The 26,379-nt window shown below is 40.6% G+C and overlaps 4 protein-coding genes across 12 annotated transcripts in view; 1 reads left to right on the forward strand and 3 right to left on the reverse strand.

Moving 5' to 3' along the window:
* Positions 1-527: 527 nt before the first annotated feature.
* Positions 528-3,005, reverse strand: gbx1 (gastrulation brain homeobox 1). The gene is made up of 2 exons (XM_071492191.1): positions 2,296-3,005; positions 528-1,634 (listed from the first exon to the last, which is right to left on the reverse strand). The coding sequence occupies exons 1-2, from the start codon at positions 2,744-2,746 to the stop codon at positions 1,120-1,122; spliced, it is 966 nt and encodes a 321-aa protein (XP_071348292.1). The 5' UTR covers positions 2,747-3,005; the 3' UTR covers positions 528-1,119.
* A 2,081-nt stretch (positions 3,006-5,086) lies between these two features.
* On the reverse strand, positions 5,087-12,102 carry asb10 (ankyrin repeat and SOCS box containing 10). 3 transcript variants are annotated; one of them, XM_071492190.1, is made up of 5 exons: positions 12,012-12,102; positions 8,293-8,560; positions 7,011-7,515; positions 6,362-6,475; positions 5,087-5,803 (listed from the first exon to the last, which is right to left on the reverse strand). In XM_071492190.1, the coding sequence occupies exons 1-5, from the start codon at positions 12,085-12,087 to the stop codon at positions 5,618-5,620; spliced, it is 1,149 nt and encodes a 382-aa protein (XP_071348291.1). In that variant the 5' UTR covers positions 12,088-12,102; the 3' UTR covers positions 5,087-5,617. The 3 variants fall into 3 exon arrangements, with proteins under 3 accessions (XP_071348291.1, XP_071348287.1, XP_071348290.1); XM_071492186.1 differs by lacking the exon at positions 12,012-12,102 and adding an exon at positions 9,834-10,341; XM_071492189.1 differs by lacking the exon at positions 12,012-12,102 and adding an exon at positions 8,761-9,795.
* A 4,129-nt stretch (positions 12,103-16,231) lies between these two features.
* On the reverse strand, positions 16,232-16,905 carry h2bk1 (H2B.K variant histone 1). The gene is made up of 2 exons (XM_071492946.1): positions 16,660-16,905; positions 16,232-16,570 (listed from the first exon to the last, which is right to left on the reverse strand). The coding sequence occupies exons 1-2, from the start codon at positions 16,771-16,773 to the stop codon at positions 16,334-16,336; spliced, it is 351 nt and encodes a 116-aa protein (XP_071349047.1). The 5' UTR covers positions 16,774-16,905; the 3' UTR covers positions 16,232-16,333.
* Positions 16,906-16,994: 89 nt separating this feature from the next.
* The window catches only part of asic1c (acid-sensing (proton-gated) ion channel 1c), a 94,174-nt gene continuing 84,789 nt past the window's right edge, over positions 16,995-26,379 (forward strand). For 2 of the 7 annotated variants that reach the window (XM_071492930.1, XM_071492932.1), the window contains exon 1: positions 21,516-24,715. In XM_071492930.1, the coding sequence (XP_071349031.1) occupies positions 24,161-24,715 (555 nt within the window). In that variant the 5' untranslated portion in view covers positions 21,516-24,160. Of the gene's footprint in view, positions 17,096-17,136; positions 17,312-19,302; positions 19,356-21,501; positions 24,716-26,379 lie in introns of those variants that run through there. The other 5 variants (XM_071492936.1, XM_071492935.1, XM_071492933.1 and 2 more) reach the window with 5 other exon arrangements.

Raw genomic sequence — 26,379 nt, forward strand, 5'->3', positions numbered from 1 at the left:
ATTACAGCGTGTTGAATGTGCTCAGTCTAATGAGGATCCATCAGTCCACTTGAGACAACATGGCCTCCTAAAGAGAAATCAATCACTGCTGCTATTAAAAAAAAAAAAAAAAAAAAAAAAAAAAAAAAGTCCCATCTACCTTTCAGGAGGAAAAAATAAACATCTCTAACATGATGTTGCAACAGTGGAAAAATACGCAGAAGCTCTTTGAATAGCTATGGAAGATTAAAGCCTGACGCAGTTTTTCATATCACCAATATTAGAAATTTATCAGAAATATGTTCAATATAAAATTGAAAACGGTGAGAAATTTCATTTTGAATTAAATAGTATCAAAACAGCCGCCTGACTGCTGCTGGTGCTGTTGTAGGCTCCTATCTGGTCCAAATGAGTCGACATGCTCAAACAGTGCAGGCCACATTTTTTCATTTTAACAGGATGAAATAATTCCTAAATATTTCTCACAAACACTGAAAAACATTGTTGCTCTGTCCTCTCGGTAATAATGATTCAACCTGGATTCCAACTTTCGTATAAAGCGATTTATTAGGTCAATATACTTTACAGTTGTCCCTTGTTTGGTCATTATTTCCTTCACATCTTTTCTTTTTTTTTTTTTCCACAAATAGCCGTCAGAGGTGGCTCCTACAGTTGCCAAACAAAAGGTAAAACGTCTTAAGTTACATGCAAATGTGCTCAACAAATTGTACGAAACACGAAACAAAAAAATATATATATATCAGAATAGTTTCACCAAATGAGGACATGCACATAACCAACAGAACATTTTGGCCCTACATATAAATACTTAAAAAAATCTTTACAGTCTCATCTCATAGTGCCCGTTTGTACCAATTTTTACCCATTTATATTTACATATTCACAGAACAATAAATAAAAACGACAGCATATTGCCAAATAATTCATCTGCCTGCGAGCAAATCCCCTGCTCTGCTCAGCCTCACCTCTCAGACAAAGTTACTGGATCCTCCTTTTTGTGCTTCATGCGTTCGACAAATCAGTGGAACATAGAGTCAATGTAAGTGTTTCTTTTCTTTTTTTTTTTTTTTTTTTTTTAAACCTTATTAATTTTTTTTTTTTCTTTTTTTAAATTTGAGTTCATGGCCTGGTCCCTTGCTCGATCTGCTGATGCTGACTCCTCACAGCGAACCTGTTGACGTGCACCGGGATGGGGACCACAATTTTGGGGTTTCGCACCGGTTCTCCTGAGCGGTTGTTGACGTTGCCGGCTTTGATCCGTTTCCACTTGGCCCTGCGGTTCTGAAACCAGATCTTCACCTGCACCTCGCTCAGTTTAAGTGCGTGTGCGATCTGGGAGCGCTCAGTCAGAGAGAGGTACTTTTTACAGTGAAACTCCTTTTCAAGTTCGAGCAGCTGCTCGCTGGTGAAAGCTGTTCGTCTCCTGCGGCTCTTCCCCGCTGAGCCGCCGCTCGGCAGCGCCTCCTGAGAGCCGGTTTTGAGTTTGCTCTTCTGAGACATGGAGCCACAGTTGTTCCCGTCCGAGAAGCTCTCGTTCTCGCTGTCCGCGGAGCTGTCCTCCCGGTCGCTGCAGGCGGTGTCCGCTGACTTTAGGTCCAGCTTCTCGTCGTCTGAGCTGTACAGTTTGGTTTCACCTAAAATGTGGAGAGACAGGAAAAAAAAAAAAAAAAAAAAAAAAAAAAAAAGATAAGACACGTTCACATTCATGAGCCTGCAAACCAGAAAACAACTATGAGGCCCACGCATCGTTTTAGGTTAGACATTCATCGCTGCGTTGTGACTGGTCTGGTGGAGATAACAGGCGACAAAAACCTCACTGGAAAACCCTTCAAGTGTTTGTTATTAGTGGTGACATTAGCTGAGGTCACGCTGGACCACAACAGGTTGTCCTGTGAGTGAACGCTGAGGTTTTCACCGGACACTGGGCGCGTTTTTGGCTACTTTGTAAAGTGCAACTTAGTTTATCCCTCAACAAAACTATTTCCCTGAGGTTTCCCTAAAAAACATGCTCTCCAGTTTAAAAAATATGATCAACAATTAGAAACGGCCTCAATCATATTTTTGAAGAATCGTAAATTCCACCCCCGGGATGCTGAATGCTGTGTCATTAATATTTCTGTCAGGCAAAACTAATGTACGATACGTTGTCTTGTCACCGTCCTCACTGATTCGTCTGCTCTCCAGACGCCAAAGACTTTCCACATGAAACAACAACGAACTCTTGTTTTGAAACTTTTTACGCAAACGTCCCACTTTTTGGTGGCTCTGGAAGGTGATCAAAGAGGCCGAGCTTACCTGATATCGTTTGAAAAGTTTCCGAGAAGTTGAGCAGCTCGGAGCCCTTGTCCCGGCTGTGCAGCTCCTCGGAGTGCGGACTCTCCTGTCTTCTCGCTCCGGGATCCGCGGCGCTTAAACGGGGACCGGGGAGCTCTTGTGGCGGGTAGAAACTGTCCGGTGGATCCGAGAAACTTGGCATCGTCGTGGTGAGCGCAACCATGGACGGCACCCCCTGTCCCAAACTGGCACAGAAGGTGTTGGTGAGCCGTCCCGCAAAAGAAGCCAAAGGCGCAAGTGGAGGTATACCAGACGATAAAGGCGAGTGGGACAACGCTTGTGGAATAACCAAAGGTCTGTACGGCATGAACATAGGGTAGCCCGTGTAGAGCAGGTGTCCCGGTCTGGGCTGAGGGGTCCCTATCAGGGAATCGATAGAAAACGCCGTCCCTTGGCCGCCGGGTCTCTGCATTTTTGCAGGTTCTCGCTTTTATTCGGTGGAGACTTGAGAGCAGGTGTCCTTTCCTCGCCTTTCCGACGCGCAAAAAAAAAAAAAAAAAAAAAAAAAAAAAACTTTCAGTTTAAAGGCAGAGTGTGTTGAAAGTAGATCCTCTGCCGTGTTGTCATCCCTGGGAGTGGACCGCTTCTCCGGACCTCCGCGCTCTATATGCGTCAGTCAGTGGGGCGCTTTGTTGCGTGCCCCACCGCTACCTTTTCCCTCTTATTTGTCACACACTGAGACACAAACACACGCTCTCTCTATCTATCTACCCCCCCCCCCCCCCCCCCCCACACACACACACACACCCTCACCCCACCCCAGCCCCACCAGCCCTCTCCGCAACTCCTCCTCCCCCCCGCCCCTGCCCGGCGCACCGCGTGTTTGTGCGCGCGCAGAGAGAGAGAGAGAGAGAGAGAGAGAGAGAGAGAGAGAGAGAGAGAGAGAGAGAGCGCATTGGTTATCATCTGCAATACAAGAGGAATGAAAAGGGGGTGTTTCCCTGGGGGCTCATCCATCTTCCTCAAATTACGCTTCATTTCCTTATTCAGCCTCTGACTTTTTGGCCGTCTTGAGAGGCGGTGGTTTCCCAGTGGAGACCAAATAGACGGGTCGCCCCCCCCCCCCGGCAGCCCTCCTCCCCTTTTGCCAGGTTCACCATTGACTGCAAGACGGTGTGAGAGACTGTTCCAGCCCTTCCCCTTCTATAATCGTTGACCACACCAACCCAATCAGCTATTATTAATTTTGATTGATGATAAGTAATTACTCTGGATTCAAGGGACAGCGTAAAACAACGGTGGCTTTTGTTGAAATATTGGGGCCGATGGGCATCAGAGTCAGGAGGGAGGAGAGGCAGATGTTTCTCCGCTCTCTGTCCCGTCCTCCGCGGCTAAAAACAATGCGTTTGGCTCCAGAAGAAAAAAAAAAAAAGAAGTGCTGCAACAATTGTTCCCTGGAGAGAGATACTCTGTGCGAAATTAGATCCAGATAAAAGACGTTTATGCGAGGTCAACTGCAGCGTGGACACGGACACACAGTGGCCAAAGTCAAATTTGAGTGGATTTCTACTTTGTTTGAACTCGGGGGGATTTTTTTTTTTTTTTTTTAAAGCTGCAGGGAAGCACAAACTTTAACGTCTCTTACATCTGTCAATTCAACCACCCCTGCATCTTTATTTATTTTATTTTATTTTTTTTATCAATTAAATAACACACACGTTTTGCTTTGCGCTATAAGAGCAGTAATTCATCCCTAATCCAAAATGCATGTGCAGAAAAAAAAAAAAAACACTTTTCTCTTTTTCTTTCAGTAGAGGTTTAATCGCAGATCATTTCACCTTTTAAATGGCAATGGGAACTGATGATGATTAGCCCCATTGAGTCCTGGGTGCCAGGGCTCTCCAACTGGTCGTCTGATTGCATGAGGACATAAACATATCACCACCGACTCTGATTAGCAGTGGAGGGCCAGGCCAGGCTAATTCTTATAATTGCAAGTGACTTCAGCAGCACCTCTCTGTGATCTATTGAAACCATTTGCCGAGCTCCTCTGCCTTTCTTTCTGAGAGGATCTCTGATGTTGCAGTGCTCCTCTGTATACGCTTGTTTTGTTTAATGAATTCTAGTCACACCTTCTGATGGACAAATGCAATTAATTATTAAAAGAGGATTTATAATGTGGATCTATTTTCCTGACCTTTTTTTTTTTTTTTTTTAAATATACGTTAACTGGGATATAGCTCTAATAAAAACAATGTAATTGTCAAAGTTGTTTTTCTTTCAGGCAAATAGAGAAAATAAGGCCTGAAGATCGTTTTCATTTGTACATGATAGATAAATAAAACCATGAACAGATTATCATCCGATGTAAATGGACAGGTGTAACTTTTTGAAGAAGAAAAAAAAGCCTATGAATATATATATATTTTTTTAGATTTGGTGTGTGAAAGGTTGCCAGGAACCTTTTAAATTAAATTACCAGATAAAATATTTTCAGCCATTTCACAATAAAAGCTCAAATTACAAAACGTAGTTATTCAACATGATTCAGTGTATCCTCAATTTAGGCTATTTTTATTTTTTAAACTTTTATGTGACCACTGGAAACTTGGATATTGCTTGCATTAAATGGCTCATTGTAGGCTATTTTTAGAATATATTTTGCATCACCAGTTTTCTTTCTTTCTTTTCCAGAAAAACGCGGGTTATTTGATGAAAAACGACCAGCAGCAGACTACAAGCAGAAGCATAAGGGAAGAGAGAAAATGTAACAACAGGAAATAATAAAATAACTGTGTCTAGATTACATGGCCATGGTGGAGTATTTTATTTTATATAGACCTAATTTTGATATAAAACGCCTAATTACAATCATATCGGTGGGAATAATAATTATTTATGCAAATATTTGATGGCAGTCCTCATTGTATAAATACACCATTACAGTGTACATTAACATCAAACTATGAGAAATATGTATAAAAATACAAGCAAGTTATCCTCTTTACTAGCAAGTGCAGAAGTAAAAAAAAAAAAAGGATCATAAAATAAATAAAATACAAAACAGACTTGCTATATACTTTGTCAACTCAAGGCTATAGCTCCCTCTTGTGGTGCAAAATCAAACGTGTAACTGTGCTGAAAGCTTGATCTTGACATTAAAGTGAAGAAAACAAGAAGCTGCTTCCTCCTCCTGAAGAGCTAACAAAAGTGTTTTTTTTTAAATATTATTGTATTAAAGTACTGAGTATCATTCCACTGCGGACTGCCACTCCCTCCTCTTCACATTTAGCAGCATTCAAGTCTTCATCAGGTCTCAACACTGAGACTGCACAAAGTGCTCTCAGTGGACATAGCCCCTGCACTCCAGGAGCAGGTAGTTCTTGATGAAGTTGGGCAGATCAAGTTTCGGGACCACCTTGTGTACTCGGCCCTCCAGGAAGCTCCTGATTCTGCAGCGTGCCAAGTGCTGCAGGGAGCGAGGAGTCATTGCCAGGGAGAAGACTGACTCATAGAACTCCTTGTGCTCCTGATTGGGAAGAAACACAAATTAACACAAGTTCATTATGTAAAACACTGATATTATGTGTCTCACTTTACAGTAAAACTAATTGCATTTTAAGAATGAACAAGCAGGCCAACCAACTAAATGAACATTCATTACAAATCCATCTGTATTAGCCCATTTTGAATATTAAGTACCATTAAGGTGGTGCTCCACGTCTTCTACATTCACTACAGCCATAAGCACAACCTGAAAAATACCTTTTATTTTTATCTAGTTTATTCATATACTGTAATTATAATAATAGTTTTTAAAATGCATTTGTTATTTAAAGACCTAATGAATTTCAACAGCTTAATGGTGGCCACCTCAAATTTATGAACTGTTTAACAAAATATCAAAATTAATGGAATTGGCAATGATTTAATTGGTGTTTCTTAGTCAGATTCTGAAACATATATTAAGAAGAAATTAAAGAAGAGGACAAGGATGGCATTTAGAGGAGTGAATTATTGTAAAATCTTAAATCTAAAAACACACTGGTTGCACCCTGCTCACCAACTAACAATGTAAAGAGCTTGCCTTAAATATCTCTGCAGAAATCGACTCTACCCAGGTGTCTGTGACTTTGAGGTGGCTGTAGGCGTTCAGAAGGACCTCAATGGTGTGTGGTGACTCACAGCAGTGCTTCAAAACCTAAAAGAAACACCACAACACAGAGCAAAGCAATAGGATTCATGTAACCACCATTTAAGGTCATGAGCGAGCTTGTGACTCCATAGAACTGAACATAGAACTAAAGTAATTAAACACTTGTGAAATGAACAGATTGGTCTTCCCTCCAGGGGTTTAACTGGAAATTATGCAATTAGTGCTAATTAATCTCCTATTAACACTTGCCTAATTAGCAACCATGCATTTTGTCTAGTGCACGTGGGTTCACTGATAGTTGTAGTCTGTTTCCCGCAGAGAGTGCAACACTTCACGTTGTGTCATGAAATGGGAATAATTTGAATGTGAAGTTGTGAAGTCTGGAATATTGCAAGGAATGTTTAAGTGTTACATGTGCAGTACCTGCTAATTATGCAAAATGAGCCACCTTGATGCTTCATACTGTAAATATGACATATTACTACAAACCAATCTGCAATGCATTAGCCCACATTGCATGTTTGTGCACACATTTTCTCCTCTAGCACTTTAAGATAACATGTTGCTTTTCATTTCCTACCATGGGAAGGGCTCCAGGCCACACTCGAATAGAACCATGGTTGAGCAGAGCACGAACAATCCTCTCAGGGTGATGGGAAATCTTGTAGCACACCACCTTCAGGATGTTGTGCATGGGAGCTTCACCACCGTAGTCCATGTTGTTAACACAGGCACCATTTGCCAGGAGCATGTCCACTATGTCCGGATTTGCATTCTTACAGGCCATGTGTAAAGGACTGTGTTTGTCCTGGTCCATAGTGTGGACATCAGCCCCTGCCGCCACCAGCATCTCGCACACCTTGAAGTAACGCTGGAGGTCCTGCACCTCGTGGGGCTGAGAACAAGCAGCATTCAGGGGTGAGAGGCCCTCGTCGTTCTGTTTGTTGACAGCGGCTCCATAGCGCAGGTAGAGCTCAGTGTGGTCTGAGAGGCCGTTCCTGGCTGCCACATGTAAGGGAGTGTCATTTTCATCTTGAGTGCGACCATTGATTGCTGCGCCATACTGTAGGAGATATTTGGCACATCTGCAGGAGAAAAACAGAACCTTGTTTTGCAATAGAGCACAAGTTGTGTTCATCACAATTGATTTCAAACTGGAGGTGATTTCACACCATCGCACACAGTCTTTTTTTTGTCAGCATTTAGCCATTTCACCTTCTCCGCTCACCTGCCAGCTATTTTTCTTGCTCTCTCATCAACAGCAGGTGCTTTTACAATGAGTGTGTAACTCTTGAAGGACCAGTAGCTTATGATAAAGTTAGCTAATGTTAGCAAACTTTGGCCAGATATTGCAGTTGACTTACTGTAAATTGCACAATTTCCTGTTACAAAAGTAAAATTCATTAGCAATAAAAGCACTCTTGCTCAATTAAATACACTCAGGGGTATTGCAGCTACACGGTCATAAGATCCTGGCATGACCATTGGCTTATGGCGGCTAATATTAGCTTATATTAGCTTATGTTAGAAAGTTTTAGGAAAAAAATGCTGTATATCAATTGGCTGACTTGTTGACTCTCTTGTACTGCTAATGTTTTAGCATTTGCATTTTCTCTGTAATTGTCACTTGTGCCAATAGAGACTGTTCAGCAAAAGTAACACACATAGGCTTCCTTCAAGGTGTTACGACTGTCTCCTGTAGGAGGCTGTGCTGCTGTAGCTGGTGACTAATGGTTATTCTGACAACCAGTACAAAAAGATTCACATGGATTCGTAAAGTTATATGAGTCTTTCCACAAATAGGATTATTGATTGGATGAGTTACTGGTCAACCCTTTCTAGTTTCATTCTACTCTACTCACTCAAGGGATTCTGGGCTTGTACACATGTGCAAAGGCATCAGGCCATCTTCAGAGACAGCATTGGCGTTGGCACCGTGGATCAGCAGCAGTTTGATACATTCTGGCTGGCAGTTTTCACAGGCCTCGTGAAGGGCAGTGGTGCCACCAGGGGCTAGGTCTACATTGGCCCCACGTTGCAGCAGGAGTCTCAGGCAGTCTGTGAAACCTCGACCAGCTGTGATGTGAAGTGGTGTGGTCAGTTCCTGCTCATAAGTCAGCGACCATAGTCCTGCCAGCAGGAAGTAGAAGTAGAGTCAGCTCTATGAATAAGCAGACATGGAAGGTAACAGTTGCAAGAGTTATGTTTTTTTTTAATTGGAGTGTATTGTGTAAGGTCATAACATTTTCAAAATCAACACCGCTCCTTGATGCAAATTACCTTGAAGGAAACTGATCACAACTTTAAAATCAAAGCACTGCAAAACCTACTCAGGCCTCTGTAGTTAAATCTGAAGTTCCTCCATTCCTCTATGTTGCTGGTGTCATAAATGGCATCAATAAGGTAGCCATACTCCTCGTCGTCCACAATGCTGAGAACCGTTAGCTCATCTCCAACAAGTAGAGAGTTCCAGAACTGTAGGACACAACCTGTGGCCTTGGCTGTGGCGATCACATCGTTGCGGTAGGCCTTTGGTTTGTGCCACTTGATCTTAGGTCCCACGTAAGCCATATTGAAGCTCCAACTACTTTGTCTTTTTAAATGTTTTAGCAGTATGTTTTCTCCAGAACAAATAAGCACTTATGCAGGTTGTTTGTGCAGACAGGGCTATTTAAGGGAGGTGTTACATGATATTTTGTTTGACCTGATGAACCTTGCCAATGCAATAGCACAGGAGCCAAAGAATGGTGCAGTACATATCACCTGACCACTGATTCAGCTGACCCACTGAAGTCAATGGACAACTGACCCGATTGTTGCATTCAAGGGTTTTAGAAGTTACACATTCTATTCTGTCATTGGTCAATGGTCAAATCCAGTATTGCAAGGGCCCATGTTATGTTATGTATTCATCCAGAATTTTGTAGTCTTGAAAATGAATTTCTAGTAACTCAACAAGCCATGGCATGTGGAAACTGACTCGAAATGTTGATTTTTCTCAAAATAAAAGAGCAAACTGCTCATTTAGTCTTCAGTGACAGGCCACATTTTAATATCCTGGTGCACAGAACAAACAGATGACTCCTAAGTCTGATTATGTGATGGGCATATAATGGTTTCTATAAATATGTGTTCTCGTGTTCTGTTGCTATAAATATTGCATCTTTGTATCTTTAAATACTACCCGAGGGTGAGATCCCCCAGTTACATGCTGCTTATTGTTGCATGCTAAACTGTGTTTTATTTTCTAATTGCCATTTCTGTTAAAATAAAAAGTGAAATTGTGAAATTCTGAATTTTGGATGCAAATCTTTAGGAAATACAATAAAGCTACTAGCTATGCTGTGCCAAATTGTATGAATTCCTAAATTAATTCCTAATGAAGATAAATGGTGTCTCCTACCTTCCCCTCTGGCGACCCAGCGCATGTCCCCTCCCTGTGGCTCAATGATGAGGTTTACTCTGGATCCTCTAGGAAAGAGGTGCTGCATAGCCTCCAAGTTTCCTGTATACAGAGCATTCTGGATGACCACATCTTGGCACACAGCTGGTGGAAGGGCAGTCCTGGACCTCACCGATTCCCTGTCCCTGATCTCCTTCTTCAGCATGTAGCTACTGAGGTGATGGGAGGCCATCTGCCTCCTGTACTTGTATCTCTCTAACATGTCTTCATCAAGTTCAAGAGAGCGCAAGGCCATGGGTGTGAAGACAAAGCTGCCTCGTGACATGCTGAATGGCTTGCCTCACACAGGGAAAAGCGGTTGTGTATGATAGAGTGAGGGAGACTGTCTAAAAAGGCCTGTCTCTCTGTTTCTGTTGTTGTTTCACTCTCTCTGGCTAATGTCCACTATGCGCCTGCTGGCTGTTCGCAGGGTTGGTTCACAGAGTTGTTTTGATATTTGGTATGAGGCCCTCCCTGCAGTGTGACAAGTAATGCTATTTTTATGTCTCACATGCAACCACTCGAGCCTCTCCTATTTGCCTCCAGCAAAGTTAGAGCCATGAAGTGTCTCTATCGGGCTGCAAGTATCAAATGAATTGAATAAACTCAAATTTGGTAACTACAATACATGCTGTTTTCTAAACTACACAGTACCTAATTAGACAAAACCTTAATACGCAGAATATGTGGGGTTTGCTCACTTAGAAAATATAGGTAATGTATCATTTGCTAATTTTAAAGTAATGCTCATTCCTGATATATTTAGTGTGTGTCCATGTCTCCTACTCTTAACCAACTGAGCAAGATCAAAGGGTCAAGTAATTAGATTACAAACCTTTACCCTTCTAAGCAGGGCTTTCACCATTAAAACTAAATATAATTTTAAAAAGTAATGAATATTTGGAAAACTTTTAAGGTCAAACTTTGTCCTGACATTTATCTTTGAGGAAGAGCAAATAAGAATGCCCTATTTGTAAGCCCCTGTGAGTATATGTTTGCAAAATGTCTTTTTCTGCTCAGTCTTTTTTTTTTTCAAGAGCCTTAATGGATTTTATGTATCCACACGACTCCCTGCATTAGAACATTAGGCTGAATGACTGGCAACCGCTGTGTCACTGTGCCCCACGTGTAGTGTTCTGATGGTGGAGGGACGGTGCATAATTAAGGCTCTTAAGCCTACTTCCTAGGCATCTGACAAACCTCTCTTTTGACTGATGGACCACCATTTTCCAGTGCTGGTTGAAATTCTACCCAGTAGCAAAACAGCTCCCATCTTTCAAATCTACAGACACCAAAGATAGGTTTTCATGGCTGGCGAGGATAACTGAGAATTACCTCTGAGTTTTTGGAAGACTGATTAACTTGATTTGAAATCGCCATCTGTTAAAATTTGCTGTATTTAATTCACAGTTTAATAAACATATGGTCTGTTTATCTTCCTCTGTGTTGGGGTCCATCCAGAAACATGCGAGCTCTGCAGAAAACAAGGTCTGCACCACGGGTGGAGAAATACATGATATTCGTGCGGAGGTTTTACCTTCTTTCCCATTTGAAAACACAGAAGCATAGCTGCATCTCATCTATACCTTAACGACTGTTCTGGTATGAAAATCAAGGTCATTTATTTTATGTTACAGTTTGGTAATAGATGCCACATTAAACTGAAGGCAAGTAAGAGTTTCAACTTTGAAAACACACATTACCAGAGAGAGACTAGGAATATTGTTTTTGCGGCTGGAGTACATCCTTTTAAATGATATACATAATGAGTTTATAATATGCATCTGGGCTACCTCCTCTCTACTTTGATGTCTTCCAAATGGCCCGGGTGTCATCAGCAAAACATGTAGGCACTTTCCTGCCTCATTGACTCCCAAATGTATTTTAAATATCATTCCTGGTAACGCAATTATTTAAAACGCTGAACTAAACACTTACTAATGGGGAAAAAGACAGCGACTTCGATAAATTCATTTCTCAAATGGTGGGCATTCATGTTTCTTTTTTCTCTCTCTTTTTTTGCCTCTGTGAAGCGGAGGCAACTCTGATGACAACAAAAAACATCAGCAGTAGTAACACCCCCTGCCCTCACAGCTCCCTGTGGACATATTAAATCTTTGGTTTCCTCACATTACCCACCAGTAGCTGCCTCTCCAAGGTTTTCTGCATTGTGGTCAACCGCCTTCCTCTCCCAAGGCAGTAAGAGGCTGGACATCAGCAACAGCCCTGATGAGAGTGAGGCACTTCATTTATGCAATCATAGGCAATTAGTTCCCTCTGATTATGTGCCTCTTAATGCTGTTTTGAGTACTGTGGCACACAGTAATACAGAAAGAGATTAAACTATAGCCCTCCCTCCACACTGAGCAGTCATTTAATATACTGAGAACATAATGAAATGTACACAGTAATTACAGTAATATTAAATGCTAATGGGTTTGCAATTGGATCTGCTGTTAGTTTAAGACAGAGTAAGAGCACCCAAAGAAAGTCTAAGTTTAGAGAGGGCGCCACCATGACATCAGAGTACTCAATTATCCATCAGGTGTTTCTTATTTTAATGATTTATGTGTTGTTTAATGATATTCCAATCAGAGGAAGCGATATTATGTCTGGCATATGGACAATTCTGTTCACGGAAGAGAGCAATTAATATGCAATTTACACATTTCAGCACATACGCAGGGAGTTAACGAGAAAAAGGGTCTAAAGTTTCTATTCTAGTGGTAGAATAACCGGGAGGTCACCATGGAAACATAATAAGAAATAATGAGCGTGCTTAATTGGCTTAATTTTCTAAAGAGAAGATAGTTGCCGCATTACAAATTTGTCTACTGATTCTGATTGTCTGGGCTTATTCCAATTGTCCTAATATTACATTGACTGTGTGGTCCATACAGACACATTAAGGCAGACACACACAGTCTGCTGTAAGTCTTTGATGCCATTAAAGTGCCTCCGACAGCCGATTAACACTGGCTTATTTCCATATATATGGCTGAGGGTGCCCTGTTTGCAAATCCTCCTCAGGTCTCATCACGATGTTTGATGCTTAGTGGAGAACCTAAATGAATTTATAGAGCCCTGAACTGAACAGTAGCTCCAAACTATTCTGTGGAAGCATGATTACTTTTTTTGTACTCCTTCAGCTCTGAGCACACCACCTATAATGTATTGTATCGGTCTTTGCAGATTCCAATTGTCTCTCAATGCACTGATCAACACGCAAATAGCCCTCTGTTTCATCATGACAATTGAGAGGTTCATATTTCAACCTAATAGTCCTGTATAACTTTAACCATCTATCACAACCTCATTTCATTGCGGTTGCAGTTAATACGCGCTTCCCTGCCAAGTGGAACATTTTCTAATGATGCACTCTCACACGAAAACAAGGCAAGCCAGCCTGGGTTCTGCATCACTCACTAATGCACCCATCCATAATATGTTCATAGCAGCCTGCCTAAAGGAGACAGCAATGACTACCAGTAGGCATGGGCATGAGAGGGGATATGGAGAAGGGTGCAAGATACAAAACCTAAATGGCCATGATAATCATGAACAAAGTCACTGCCATCAAAGACTGTATCACCCTCATAATAACATCTGTAGATTTCATATCATTACCAAGGATACTGGGAAACATCGAAAATGGGTATCTCAACAATAACATCCAGTGGTGGGAGTCACATACAAGGGCATTATGACAGTGAGCCTGGCTTTGTAGGATGTTGATAAGGGTAGCCTAATAGGTGTATGTAAAGCCTGATGTAAACACCATCCTAATTAGAGAGACCTTTATCAGTTCCTCCATTTTATGCAGATTGGACTGGTGCAAACGCTAGTGTCATTATCCTGTAATCAAGTACTATTCAGTTGACAGTGCCGTCTTTTAAAAGCCTGATTAGAATGCATAACAAGGACACAATACTGCATTATTTCAGTCAGTTTATAAAGACGTCAATTTTTAAAGCTAACTGAATAATGGATCGTGTCAGGTTGAGATGAATGCATCAGAGGTGAAAAGGAACACTTTAAAAAAACGTGCACTGCGGAAACATAATAATAAGTATATTAAACAGCTTGTACCTCTCACACCATCATTGTCTTTACATGTGAGACAAATGATGATTGCAGTTGAGTCTGAGGTTTTCACTTCTTTTTTCACAAATATAAAAACCAAACTTTGATAAACTATAGGTTGTTTTACAACCATTATCCCTGTCTTGAAGGCATTTCTAAATCCCTGAAATTTCTGTGGTTTTTTTTAAATTTTTATTATTATTATTATTTTTTTAAAACCAGCTGTGTCTATTTTGTTCAGTCAAATGCAGATAGATGCTCTCCTTTCTCATCTTGTAGAACATGTCACAGAAATTAAACATTTCACAACAATTTATCTATACTGTTATTTTCCTTTTAAAATACTATTTTTCCCATATTAATAAAGGGCCACACATCCGAGTAAGCAAACGAGCAAGGATTGCCACTTCCTGTAGCCATCTTTGTTTTTGTTTGTAACTTCAGAGACAAGTAAAAATTTCTGTCGCTTTTTGCAGACTGGATATTCATATTGGTGCAGCTGGATAGAGACATGGGAAAACATGGAAATATTCTAAAAAAAGACTTCAGCAAGTGTTGTCAAACAAGATGTTTTTATTTCTAAGTATTGAACACAAGACACCTGCGAATGTCATTACAGGGAAATTACGACGATGTTGCTAACATTGAATCAGCTTTTCCAGACACGGGAGCTCTTCAGCGAGCAGTGTTAGGTTATACTGAGTTAGCTAGTGAGACAAAAGACTTTCTTTACTTGTAGGCCTAGTTACTGTCCTGGCTCAAAACATCTCATTATCACAGTCAGCTGAACAGAAGACAATTAACCGAGTACAATTTATCCAGTGCTGCACTTGAATTGAATTTTCAGGTATTTGTACTTTACCTTAGTATTTTCATATTTTGCTGCTTTATACTTCAACTTCACTACATTTCAGGGAGAGATTTTGCATTATTTACTCCATTTAGCTGACAGCTACAGCTGCTAGTTACTTTGCAGATTAAGACATTACATATTATACATTTCAAAGATACCCCTAGAGGGAACATTATCTGGTGCTTCACAATAACAACAAAGCTCAGAGACAGTCTGAAAAATGAAGTAAATGTCTATTTTCTTCTTGTGATTATGTGGAGGGGCCTGACCTCTTTAGGTTGGGAACCCCTGGAATAAAATACCCAACTGTATACAAAGTATTTAAAACCAGCTCCTCGTCCAGCTTACATGGTGCTTACACATCGATCCATCATTATCCTGCAATCTAACGCTGTCATAATATGCCAGTCAGGGGAACATTTTATTCTCGATACTTCTCACTTGAAGATTAAAGTACATTTTTCCGATGATACTTTTTGCGCCAGGGTTTTTACTCGAAATGGAGTATTTATAGGACTCTGTGCACTGGTATTTTTTAGTAAATGATTTGAATACTTTTTGCACCACTGGGTCTGTGAATCATTGCAGATGAGAAGTCTACATTCGGAAGATAAGACGCTAAAGCTTTGATCAAGCTCTGGTTTCACACATCACACCCACCTGTTTAAATCCACATCTGTCAGGGCTGGTGTGTGCTCTCATCGCAACCCCATTCATTCGTGTTTCATGAGGAAACATGTGTAGGTGCGATTGGCAATGTACACATGTGAGGCAGGGAAGAGGATTCAGAAGTAGCAAAGTATTTTTCTGCAGCAAGAAACAAGTTTGATGTCACTCAGCCCCCTGACACTCAACTTCAATACCACACAAAGGTGCGCTGTGTAATATTTTCACCTATATTTCAGAAGGCTTTAACTTAACTATTGAGGTTGTGATCATTTTCTGACAATGTGGGGGTCAGTTGTAAAACGTCAAAACCTGCTGAGTTAAAACAATTAAATCTTTGTTAGAATTTGAAGATAGATAATTTTGTGCTTGATTAGAAACAATTCATTAATATATTTTTATAATTCCTCCAAAAAAAAAAAAACAAAACTGTTGAATTATTCAGGCAGTCAGAGAGCATAGATATTAAATTAAAGAAAGAATAAATGCAGGTATGAAAGATGACAGGTGCATTTGGGTCATTTTTGCATTGTTCAGTTGATTCGACTAAATATCAGTTGCAGTGTTAGCTGTTGGCAACTAATGAATAATATCTTGTGTATTTTACACAATAACTTTCGCTGACGTCAATGTTCCTGCAATTTAACTGATGTGCAATTACCCCATCTAGTGGCTAATACTGGCATTTTACCGCTTTCCCCTCTCAATAAAAACGGGACAGGGATTTAAAAAAAAAAAAAAAAAAGGATGAGATAAGTCAGCTTTGCGTGTTTATTGAAACCAACCAGCTCACAAAGTCACTGAAGCACAGGTTCGAACCCCCCCCCCGATTGCAAGAAACTGAGTTTTGTGGAGGTCCTCACTTGGAGCTGGTGTACTTGGTGACAGCCTTGGTGCCTTCAGACACGGCGTGTTTGGCCAGCTCCCCGGGCAGCAGCAGCCTCACCGCGGTCTGCACCTCTCTGCTGGTGATGGTGGAGCGCTTGTTGTACTGAGCCAGCCGGGACGCTTCCGTGGCAATCCGCTCAAACAGGTCATTCACGAAGGAGTTCATGATGCTCATCGCTCTGCTCGAAATCCCCGTGTCCGGATGAACCTGTGGAGACAAGGGAAAAGGCTGTCGGCTCAAGTCAGGTTAGGAAAACCGAGGTAGTCGAAGCCCATCCCCCTTCTCCCTCCACCCACCTGTTTCAAAACTTTGTAGATGTACATGGCGTACGTCTCTCTTCGTTTGGCTTTCCTTTTCGCCTTTTTCTCACTCGAACTTTTCCCCTTCTTTTTGGACACGTCGTTAGTCATGTTTGGAAACGGTGTAAAGTGATGATATTATTAAGCGTGTGTGTGTGTGTGTGTGTGTATATGTGTGTGTAGCTACTGTAACAAGCAGCTTAGGAACGATCATTCCGCTTTCTCTGGCTCACGAACAGCTGTTCATGTAGCAGCGTTAATTAGTGATTTATTGAATTCACCTGGCCTGCGCGCCACACGAACCAGAAGTGATTACAGTCCCTCCAGCCACGCTGTCTTTTGTTCAGGTGGGTGATGCTGTTTCCGTGTTGCAATCTCGTGCGACAGTAATGAGATAAACGGATGTCACTTGGAGAGGATTGTGCCACTGCAGGTAACAGTGGTGCCCACTGGATGGCACACTTGTACCAGCTTTAAAAGCTTAAATGTAGCGTCGCATAGGACGCCTGGTAGTGGATCTCACTGTAATCCGCTGTTGTCTGACATGTTGCCTGTAGGTCACAAAATATCATGGACTTAAATATTAAGGATACATTTAAATACCATAATATTTACCAGAAAAACACCTGTGGGCTACACTTGTACTTAGGTAAGACATGGGTCTGTACTGTTTTCAGATAGATTTATGTACATTGAGAGTATTCTTATTAAAAATGTGTGGTATTATGAATATGAGGCTGGATTAAAGCAGGCACTTGCTCCAGAACCGCAGTCCCAAAAAGCCCAGGTTCATTTAGTCTGATTTGGTGAATGACAGCCTGACAAAGTGCTGATATGTTTGCAAATTTGCACAATTGATGTCTAGTCTTGAAGCTTTCCGATACCGTCTTGAGTCCCTATCATTTTAATTTAAACTGTATTGATTTGGTGTTTAAACTACTTTGTGGCTAAACTCACTCCTCATTGGCACTAATTGGACAAAGAGGACTCATGTTTCAGCTTCATGCTAATGACTGGTTTTCGGCTCCCTTGTCAAAATATGATCTGGGGCATATTCTCAACATGTCGCCAGCACATGAAAAATTCAGACCGTATTTACAGTTTACAGTAGCTTTTCATCAAGAAGAGCACAGAGGTGGTAGTTGGCTGTAGAGATGAGTTGCTTTTGCTCTGAGGCCTCCTAGTGGCTTCATCCGCCCTCTCGATGCGGTCCACACAATGTATTTCAGTTAAAGCTGGTGTTACTGTGGTTTCTGACTTCGGTAATGGGAGTATTTGTTTCTTTGTGAGCGGTGTGCTTACATCTCTGAGCTTCTGTTTGACCTTGGGAACTTTTCTGCTCCAGCCCTGGATTATCTTTTTTTCTTTTAGACAGTCTGTTTTATTTGAGTTTGTTTGAAGAGTTTAACATTTAGATTTGCCCTCAGAGTGTTATTGTTGTATTCTCTTAGTATAAAAGAATATTTAAGGAGCAGCTAGAAGCTGCTTTCTTTATAAAACATGTGAGCATCTACTGCCTTTGACTACAGATACTGTCTTATCTTAAAGCAAAGCCTTTTAACGTTTATTCCCTATATCCCAATATATTACTGCGTTTTTCTGATTTCAGTTTGACATGATCTCTTACATATATCAATGAGATATTTCCTGAAACTAACGGTTAAAGAATAAGCCAATAATTGTGCGGCTTATGTATCCATCTTGTCTGATGTGTATGCATTGTGTGTAGGTCCTAGCTCGTTCTATCATTTTGATTGATGAGATCCAAGGCACTGGAAGGAACACAAATCATGCCTTTTTATCACACACACACACACACACACACACACACACACATTCTCTCTCTCTTGGGTAAAGCACTTTATCATTGGTTTGTTCATTCAATTCACTCATTCATGTCTGTCATAGCAAAGCTTGGCACAGTTGTATTTTCTCAAAACATGCTACTGAGGTTCCACTCAATTTTTTTTTTTTTTTTTTGAGTGAATGTGACAAAGTTACTGCAGCATCACTCTCTATCATGTAAGCTGTCTAGGTTGTAGAGAATGAAGCCGGTTGACAGGAAAGCTGTAAGTAAGGTAAACACCTGAGAGCTCTAAGCAGCGGCAGCTTTGCAATAACAGCTTCATCATGAAAATCTTTCTGGTTTTAAGTGGCACTAGAGTTCTTAATGAAAAGCTAGCGTTTATTTTCATTTTCATGAAACAAGGTGTAAGGAGATGCATTTCTATCTATCATCCAGTACACACAAAACAGAAATACAAGCATTTTCAGGCTAAGTAATACAACATTTTCCAGTGCACAACAGAAAAGAAACACAATATTATTTATTTTGAGGTTTTGCTTCACACTTCAGTTTACACTTCACGGAGCCTCATATATGCCCCTTGATTTACTAAAGAAATAGGTAGATTTGTCTGACAAAGCAGAGTTACCATTTGAGTAAGCATTTTGGGCCAAATCCCCTCATAGGACACTGCCATTTGTGTGTTCAGGGTTTTGGGCTTTTTGTTCCCCTTTCTTCTCCATAAGTGCACAGCAGATATTATGCAAGGTCATTTGCAGCAACCGCCACACATATTGAATAGCAGCCATTGGTTGATTGTATTGTGAAGGCCATCTTTTTCTCTTGTCTGGCAGATTTCTTCTGTTTGGCTGTTTCATCTGTGAAGAGAAGACAGGGGGGGGAAAAGGTGAGTGTGTGTGCACATCTGCTACCTCGCAATGTCTGCCTGACAGTCACAGAAGAAGAAAAATGTTGGCTGTTCTGTTTATCACAGCCTTTCATATCAACATATTGCTTAAGGCTATGAGGTGTATTTGTTATATTATTTCTAAAGGATTTGTAGAACCCTTCATATCTGCAGTGATTATTTTGTAGTTGCCAAATGCAAAGTTGTGTCACAGTCTTGTTTACAAATACACAAGTTTTGTGTTTCTGTGAACATACACACACTTAAGCAAAAATCTGAGCTGTTTAATTTTGATCCTTATTGAATGAGCAGTTCAAAACATTAAGGACGAAACAGCAGTCAGTTTATCTTCATAGAAACCTCTGTGATTACAGCACGGATGAAAAAGGGTCAGGAACATTATTTTTTTTACCTTCGAACTACCACTGTGAACAAAATAGTTGGTTCCATCTATTTATTCAAACATTTCCAATCATTGACTTTTTTCTTTGTAATTATAAATTAGGTTCTGTTGCAAATGTGCTTTTGCTAGCTGCTGAACATTGCATATCGGAGAATAAAGTGCTTCGAGGCTGGGATAGTTACAAAGGATCACACTTCCAATCTAATCTCTAGTTCAGGTTGTGTTCTTATTCCTTCATACACTGCTCTATTCAGTGCAGCATTGCATTTCTGCTGTCTCTTCTTTAACTCAGTGATGTATGTGCTTTTAAATGTCGACTGCTTTACTGCCGGGTTCAGTTCCTAACAGGGTAATCTGTCCTGTGAGGTGCTTGCCAGATCTGCATAACTTGGGCATCACAAAGAATGACTCACTGTAATTGCTCCTTTTAGCTCTCCATCATATCAGGGCGGTTTGCTTGTCATAGGAAATTTCGCTGAACTATAGCAATTATAGTGCATTACTTAATATCCACCATCATTTAGAATCACATGGTGAGAGTGGCAACAATACTGCTATATTGGTTTCACTTCATCAAGATGACTTGTCAGATCAGGTTCAACTTTTGTTTAGAATATTTTGCTAGTGCTTTTATGACACATTTCTGTTGACAGCAGATATAACAGATACTCCTTGACCTTCATTTATCAGGGGTCCTGAGGTCATTTAATGTATGCATTATCTTTTTATCACATTTGGTCATTTCTGGCTGAACTAAACATTTCAATGTGTAGTATCCCAAAAAGTAGTTTTTGTGGACTAATAGACAACACATTTTCATAGCCCAATATTTTAGATCATGTTTTAAATAAATGTTAGACATTTCCATGTTTAGCAAAAAGAGCCAAGATCATGATTATGATCTACCATTACGTTTAGTACTGTATAAATGTAAATTGTAATTTAACAAGCAGAACCTTCTCACTCCTGTCTGGGATACATAAGGATCCTATAAATTGTATTGCATCAGCAGTTATTTAACAACAATAATGGGTTGTTTTTGAAGGTTGATGTTTGAATGCTTTTACAAGCATATCTGGACTAGTTAATGTGCAGTTGTGACATCAGGAAGAAAGACCGGCTACTAATCTAAAAAGTCAGATGTGTTTTAGGTCTGGAATTTTTCACAACATTAGCTGACAGTCAAAAGTCAAATTCAAAGGCCCCCAAAAAAGAGAGTGCAGTGCTCAGCAACACCTTAAATATATTCCCATCTTATTAATATTCCCTGCATTATGCTGTGCATTCCACCATCCACTTGAAAGCCAATTACTGTTGAAAAGTCCACTGCTTTCATCCTGCAATCTGCAACAACAGACATGCCTGCTAGTATGACTTTGGAATTTAAGTTTCCTAATCTTCACACAGGACAGGCTACCCAAATGAAAAAGCATGAAAAGATTTTGTGTTCAATCACTGAATATGGAAATTGAATGTCAAATGCAAAATTCAGTAAGATGTGAATAAATGTCTGTTTCACTGAAGACAGTTTAGCTACTTATCACAATCTACTTTTTATTGAGGTCGTTGTTCAGTGTCATGTGTGTAATATCATTGTAATCACAGGATTTCACCTCAGTGTTTCCTGTTTTTCTCACACACACACACACACACACACACACACACACACACACACACACACACACACACACACACATATATATACATATATATATACATATATATATAAATAACACAACACATACATACATACATACTGACACCTTTGCACAATCACCACACTCCAAAAACTCGTTCAGTCCCTGGAGAGTTGACGTGATTGCTGCTGTGGCTTGCCTACTGTGTGTTTTGCAGCCAACAAGAAAAACCAGCTACCTGGGTTTTACCACTACAGTAGTGTTCTTTATTTTCAAAGTAGAGTAGTGTGTGTGAAGTACCCAAAAACATACTTGATTTCTGTTGTAGGCAGTAATTTAATTAAATGTGACTCCTTGGTGAAGGATTTGTAGTTTGCCAGTGTTTGCGAACGACACTGACTTAACCGACGCTGTTTGTGATTAGGGACACACTGAAACCCAGTGGACGACTCTTATGTTAAATGGGCACAGCATCATCCATCAGTGTTAAGTGTTTTTCAGCACAGTAATCATTATCAGTCATTACTGAGAATACAAAGGAATCCAGTTGAATTTAATACATTTTAAAGTATCTGAGGCGATTAGCCAGCCTTGAGTGAAGCATCAACCACTCGCAAATTCAAACATGTTAATTGAGTCAAAGACATTTTGACAAGGAGTCATACTGGATATATTTAAGGTGTCATGATGTTATGAGTCATTAGAGTGACTCAATCATATTTTGCTTCAACTGTTTTTGGTGGGAAGAAGCAAAAAAAAAAAGGGCTGCTGTTGTGTACTTTTAAAATTGCAATACCTCAGACTTTGTGCTGGTAGACCTATTCCAACTGTTAGTGTTCCCTGTCAGATAAAAAGACTGATAGCTGGATTCAAAACCACAATAGTCTATCACTTCAGGCATCATGTTGCATTTCCTCCAGTGAGCAATTTTCAGATTGCATCTTGACTGTGACAATGCATGGTTGACACTGTGTTTCTCAGAAGTTTATGGATGAAATGGTTTTCATAGTTTTATCAATTGCATACCTCTATAGTGTCGTGGGTAACGGTTGCTATGCTGTCTGTGCTTGGTTACCAGAGCAGAATATTGATTTAATCCTCAAGGGCTATGGTCATATCAGTTCACCTATTGTTATGGTAATAAGACATCCCCGGGTAGCCAATGAGTGATAATCTTGTTTGGTCCTGGGAGAAATGAAAAGGTTTCTCAGAATGGTGTGGTGAACTTTTAACCCCAATAAAATCACCAACTCCATTACTGGGAATGCCCAAAACACTCTTGTAGTCACACACACGATCGTCTAGCACTGGTATAGGCAGACTGTGAAATGCTTTTGGGATTGGTCTGTCACTTGGAACTACAAAAGAATTTAAATATTTTATCTGTGCACTCACAAGAACACATAAACATCTTAAATCAGATAATTTATCAATCATAAAGAAATCATCTAACCAGGTGCTTTAGTTAATATGCTTTCTTTACTTGTTTGCATTGTTATGAACAGGTTAAAACGTAGACATTTCTGGAACTGCATTACGTATGTCAGGGGAATAAACATGCAACCTGTGGCACTCTTGTATGCAGGCTAACATGTTGATGGCAGAGGCTGTAGGAGCAGATTAGAAAATAACAGTGAATGTGGTGTCCAGATTGAGAGACTATCCCTGTGAGCACAGACCCACAAGCAAAGCAGCCATTCAGCAGTGGGATGGATCCTGACTACTAAAGAGGAAGACGGAAAGAGAGGGAGAGTGAAAGAGAGAGCAAGAGCAAGAAATGGGGGAGTGGTGGGAGAGAGAGAGGAAGCGAAAAAGAGAGTGAAAGGCTCCACACGGCAGAATATAAATCTGTATGTTAACAGGAGTAAAGCTGGAGGTCTCGAAGCGGCTTTAGTGGTTGTACTGGTGGGGGGTGGCCATAAAGCATCAAGAGGTGGTCTTTCCTATTAACTGAGGATCTGTGCAAATAAAGAAGTGGGACCCGTGGAAGCCGTGAACGCCGGTTGTCAAGCACAGTGGTGGGTTGGTCGAAGGTCTCTGACCCTCTCATTTTCATTTCTGGAAGAAAAGAGAAGAGCAAAAGAGACACGAGAGAAAAAGGAAGGTGGCAGCGAGGGACCAGTGAGCCATTTCTCTCTTTATTACCTCCATTCACAAAACCATTGCATCCCATTATCACAGCGATGTAGAGGCATTCTCTCCGATTGGAGGAGGAAGGGTCCCATTGACTGCTTAGGCTTAGCACCTCTCTCCCAACGCTAGCCCTTTTCATTGCAGTCTCCCCCTCATCTCTCGCCTCTATCCTCGCGTCTGCTGTTTTCTCTGTTCTTCCCTCTTTTTTTGTCCCTTGTATTCTTGTCCCTTTTCACACCACTCAGGAATCAGGAGGCATTGCGTTTTGGTAGAAGTGGGTGTTCCTGGAGCTGTCATTGTGTTTGGTGCCGCTACAAAGGACAGCTGAGCAGGGAGTGAGAGGGACAGCTTTGGAGATAATAAAATAGCAGCCTGAAAGAAAAGGGGGGACCTGGGACTACAGGAACAGCTGACAACCACCGGACAGTGAATTGTGATGAAAAGAAAACTGTTACAAAGACTGACAACCATTTTAAGGTAGCTATTTATTGAGACCATCACCACTTCTTGAGGGAATAAAGAAGCAGTGTGCCAAACCAACACTGCCGGTTGGATTCTGCTATTGCTGTTGCTAAGCAAAGTCTCTAACCTGAAGTTCTTGGGCAGACAGTATTGAGCATCACTCTACAGCCATGAAAGGAAGCTCAGAGGAAAGCATTGAAAGCATCAGGCCCTCCAACCTGCAAGCTTTTGCTAACATATCCACCCTACATGGCATGAGTCACATATTTGCCTATGGGCACATGACATTCCGTCGGTTCCTTTGGACTCTCTCATTCCTGGGTTCACTAGGCTTATTGATGCTGGTCTGCATGGATCGAGTGTCATATTACCTGGAGTATCCTCACGTCACCAAGCTGGATGAGGTGGCGGCGACGAACCTCACCTTCCCAGCAGTTACCTTCTGTAACCTCAATGAATTCCGCTTCTCCAAAATCACCAGAAATGACCTCTATCATGTGGGAGAGCTCCTGGCCCTCCTCAATAATAACTACCAAATAGCCAACCCACACCTGGCTGAGCCTGAGGTTCTGGCCGCCCTGAAGGATAAAGCAAACTTCCAGAACTTCAAGCCCAAGCTGTTCAACATGACTGATTTCTATAACCGTACAGGTCATGACATCAGTGATATGCTACTGCAGTGCACCTTTCGAGGAGAGGACTGCTACCCAGTAAACTTCAGCACAGTAAGAATTCATTCTTATCTTAACATGCTGCAATTCTGCACAGTATGTCTACTGCTCTGTTTACTGCCAGATCTGGCAGTCTGTCCCTTTCTTTTATGTTCAAATAAGCTGGAACTGAGTTTCAATGTTGCTTAAGCAATATATTAGAAACAGATGCCTGGCTTTAGTGCATTTACTACTCTAAAATAGACCAGTGCTAATTCTGTGGTTGTTTCTAAAGTATTTTAAGTGTTGTCAGTAAAAGCTGTTGTTGGTGGTGTTGCATTGTGTATTGTAGTTGGATCCTTATGCTGTGCTGTGATTCTAAGAAGGAAATTAATTTTGGGTTGTGTGTGTGTGTGTGTCCCTGTACCTTCCCCATAAGCTTAAGTCACAAAGATAGTTTAAGCATGCACACAGGCATTTGTTTTGGCAAATCTGTCAGATGCTGTTATAACATAGTTCAAATTGAGGTTCCCAACTGCTTTTTTGCTTTGTTATGAGGTTGAGGTCGCTGTGCTGTCTCTCCCCTGTGTTTATGCTAATCATCAGTGCTCTTCTTAATTATATTTCAGAAAAATAATTTCTCACTGGTCACTGGAGACAATGTAATGCTGTGCGTTTCAAATGTCTTAACAAAACCGATAACTTCTGTTAAAATAATTTCAGAAATCATTCAGAGAAGGTGCTCTGGAGTTAGCAACAAGCACTCATACTCTGTGCTTTGATTCATTCTACACTCCATTTCCCTATGCATCCAATCAAACACAACTCTTCATTCACTATACTGTATGAATGAAATCCACTAAACAGTAAATGCTTTCCTTTTGGGTACATCAACAGTAAATCCTCATTCATTTAAAACACTGTACATGGTTTATAATACATAACTAAGTCATTTAGACACAGGAACTTGAACTTGTTCCCTCAGTAGTTTCATGTGCTGATTAGAGGCAATGGAATAAATTTGTTGAAGCAGAAACGTGGGTCCAGGTGTGGGTCCATTATACACTCAAAGATTTTAACACACCCAATTACTGCACCTGCATTATAATGTACATTGTGAGATGCGGCTGTGTATTCTTAAAAAGTGGCATTTAAACAGTGTATATAGGTAGCCCTTAATGAAAAGGTTGGTATTGGATAAATATCATGAAAAATGGCAAGTAAAAAGTGTGGTTATATTACTGTTTTGCTATCTGAAATTGGTATGTATCATGATTATGCTGCAAAGGTTTTTTTCTTTCATTTCCATGTTTTCCACATCTGCTCTTGTTCAATACAGAAATATTTTTGAGTTTGAGCTGTTTTTATCACCATAAGCCCATTTTAAATTAGTGAATAATAGAACCAAAAAGCTCTAGGCAAAGCTCTCCTTATCTCTGGCTGGCTTGTCAATTATTCTATTTAAACAAGAATACAATGCATTGTCCAAAACAAAAAAAGAACAAAAAACCAAGAATGCAACCTTTTTATAACATTTTATTATTCTCACTGTGTCTGTGTCCTGTATCCCATCTCAAAGTGCAGGTTTGATAGAGTGACACCTAACTTCATTATCTCTCCAACGGGTCTATCCACTCTTAGAAATACGATTTCTTATCTACATTGTATCTTTAATCAACCCTGAAAGAGACCCCTGCAGATGGCCACTTTTTAAGTGACTTAGTTTACAATCTTAAGAG

Source organism: Trachinotus anak, unplaced genomic scaffold (assembly GCF_046630095.1).
Source record: "Trachinotus anak isolate AG129_WGS33_773 ecotype Australia unplaced genomic scaffold, CSIRO_AGI_Tana_v1 ptg000012l, whole genome shotgun sequence".
In the NCBI taxonomy this organism is placed as follows: Eukaryota; Metazoa; Chordata; class Actinopteri; order Carangiformes; family Carangidae; genus Trachinotus; species Trachinotus anak.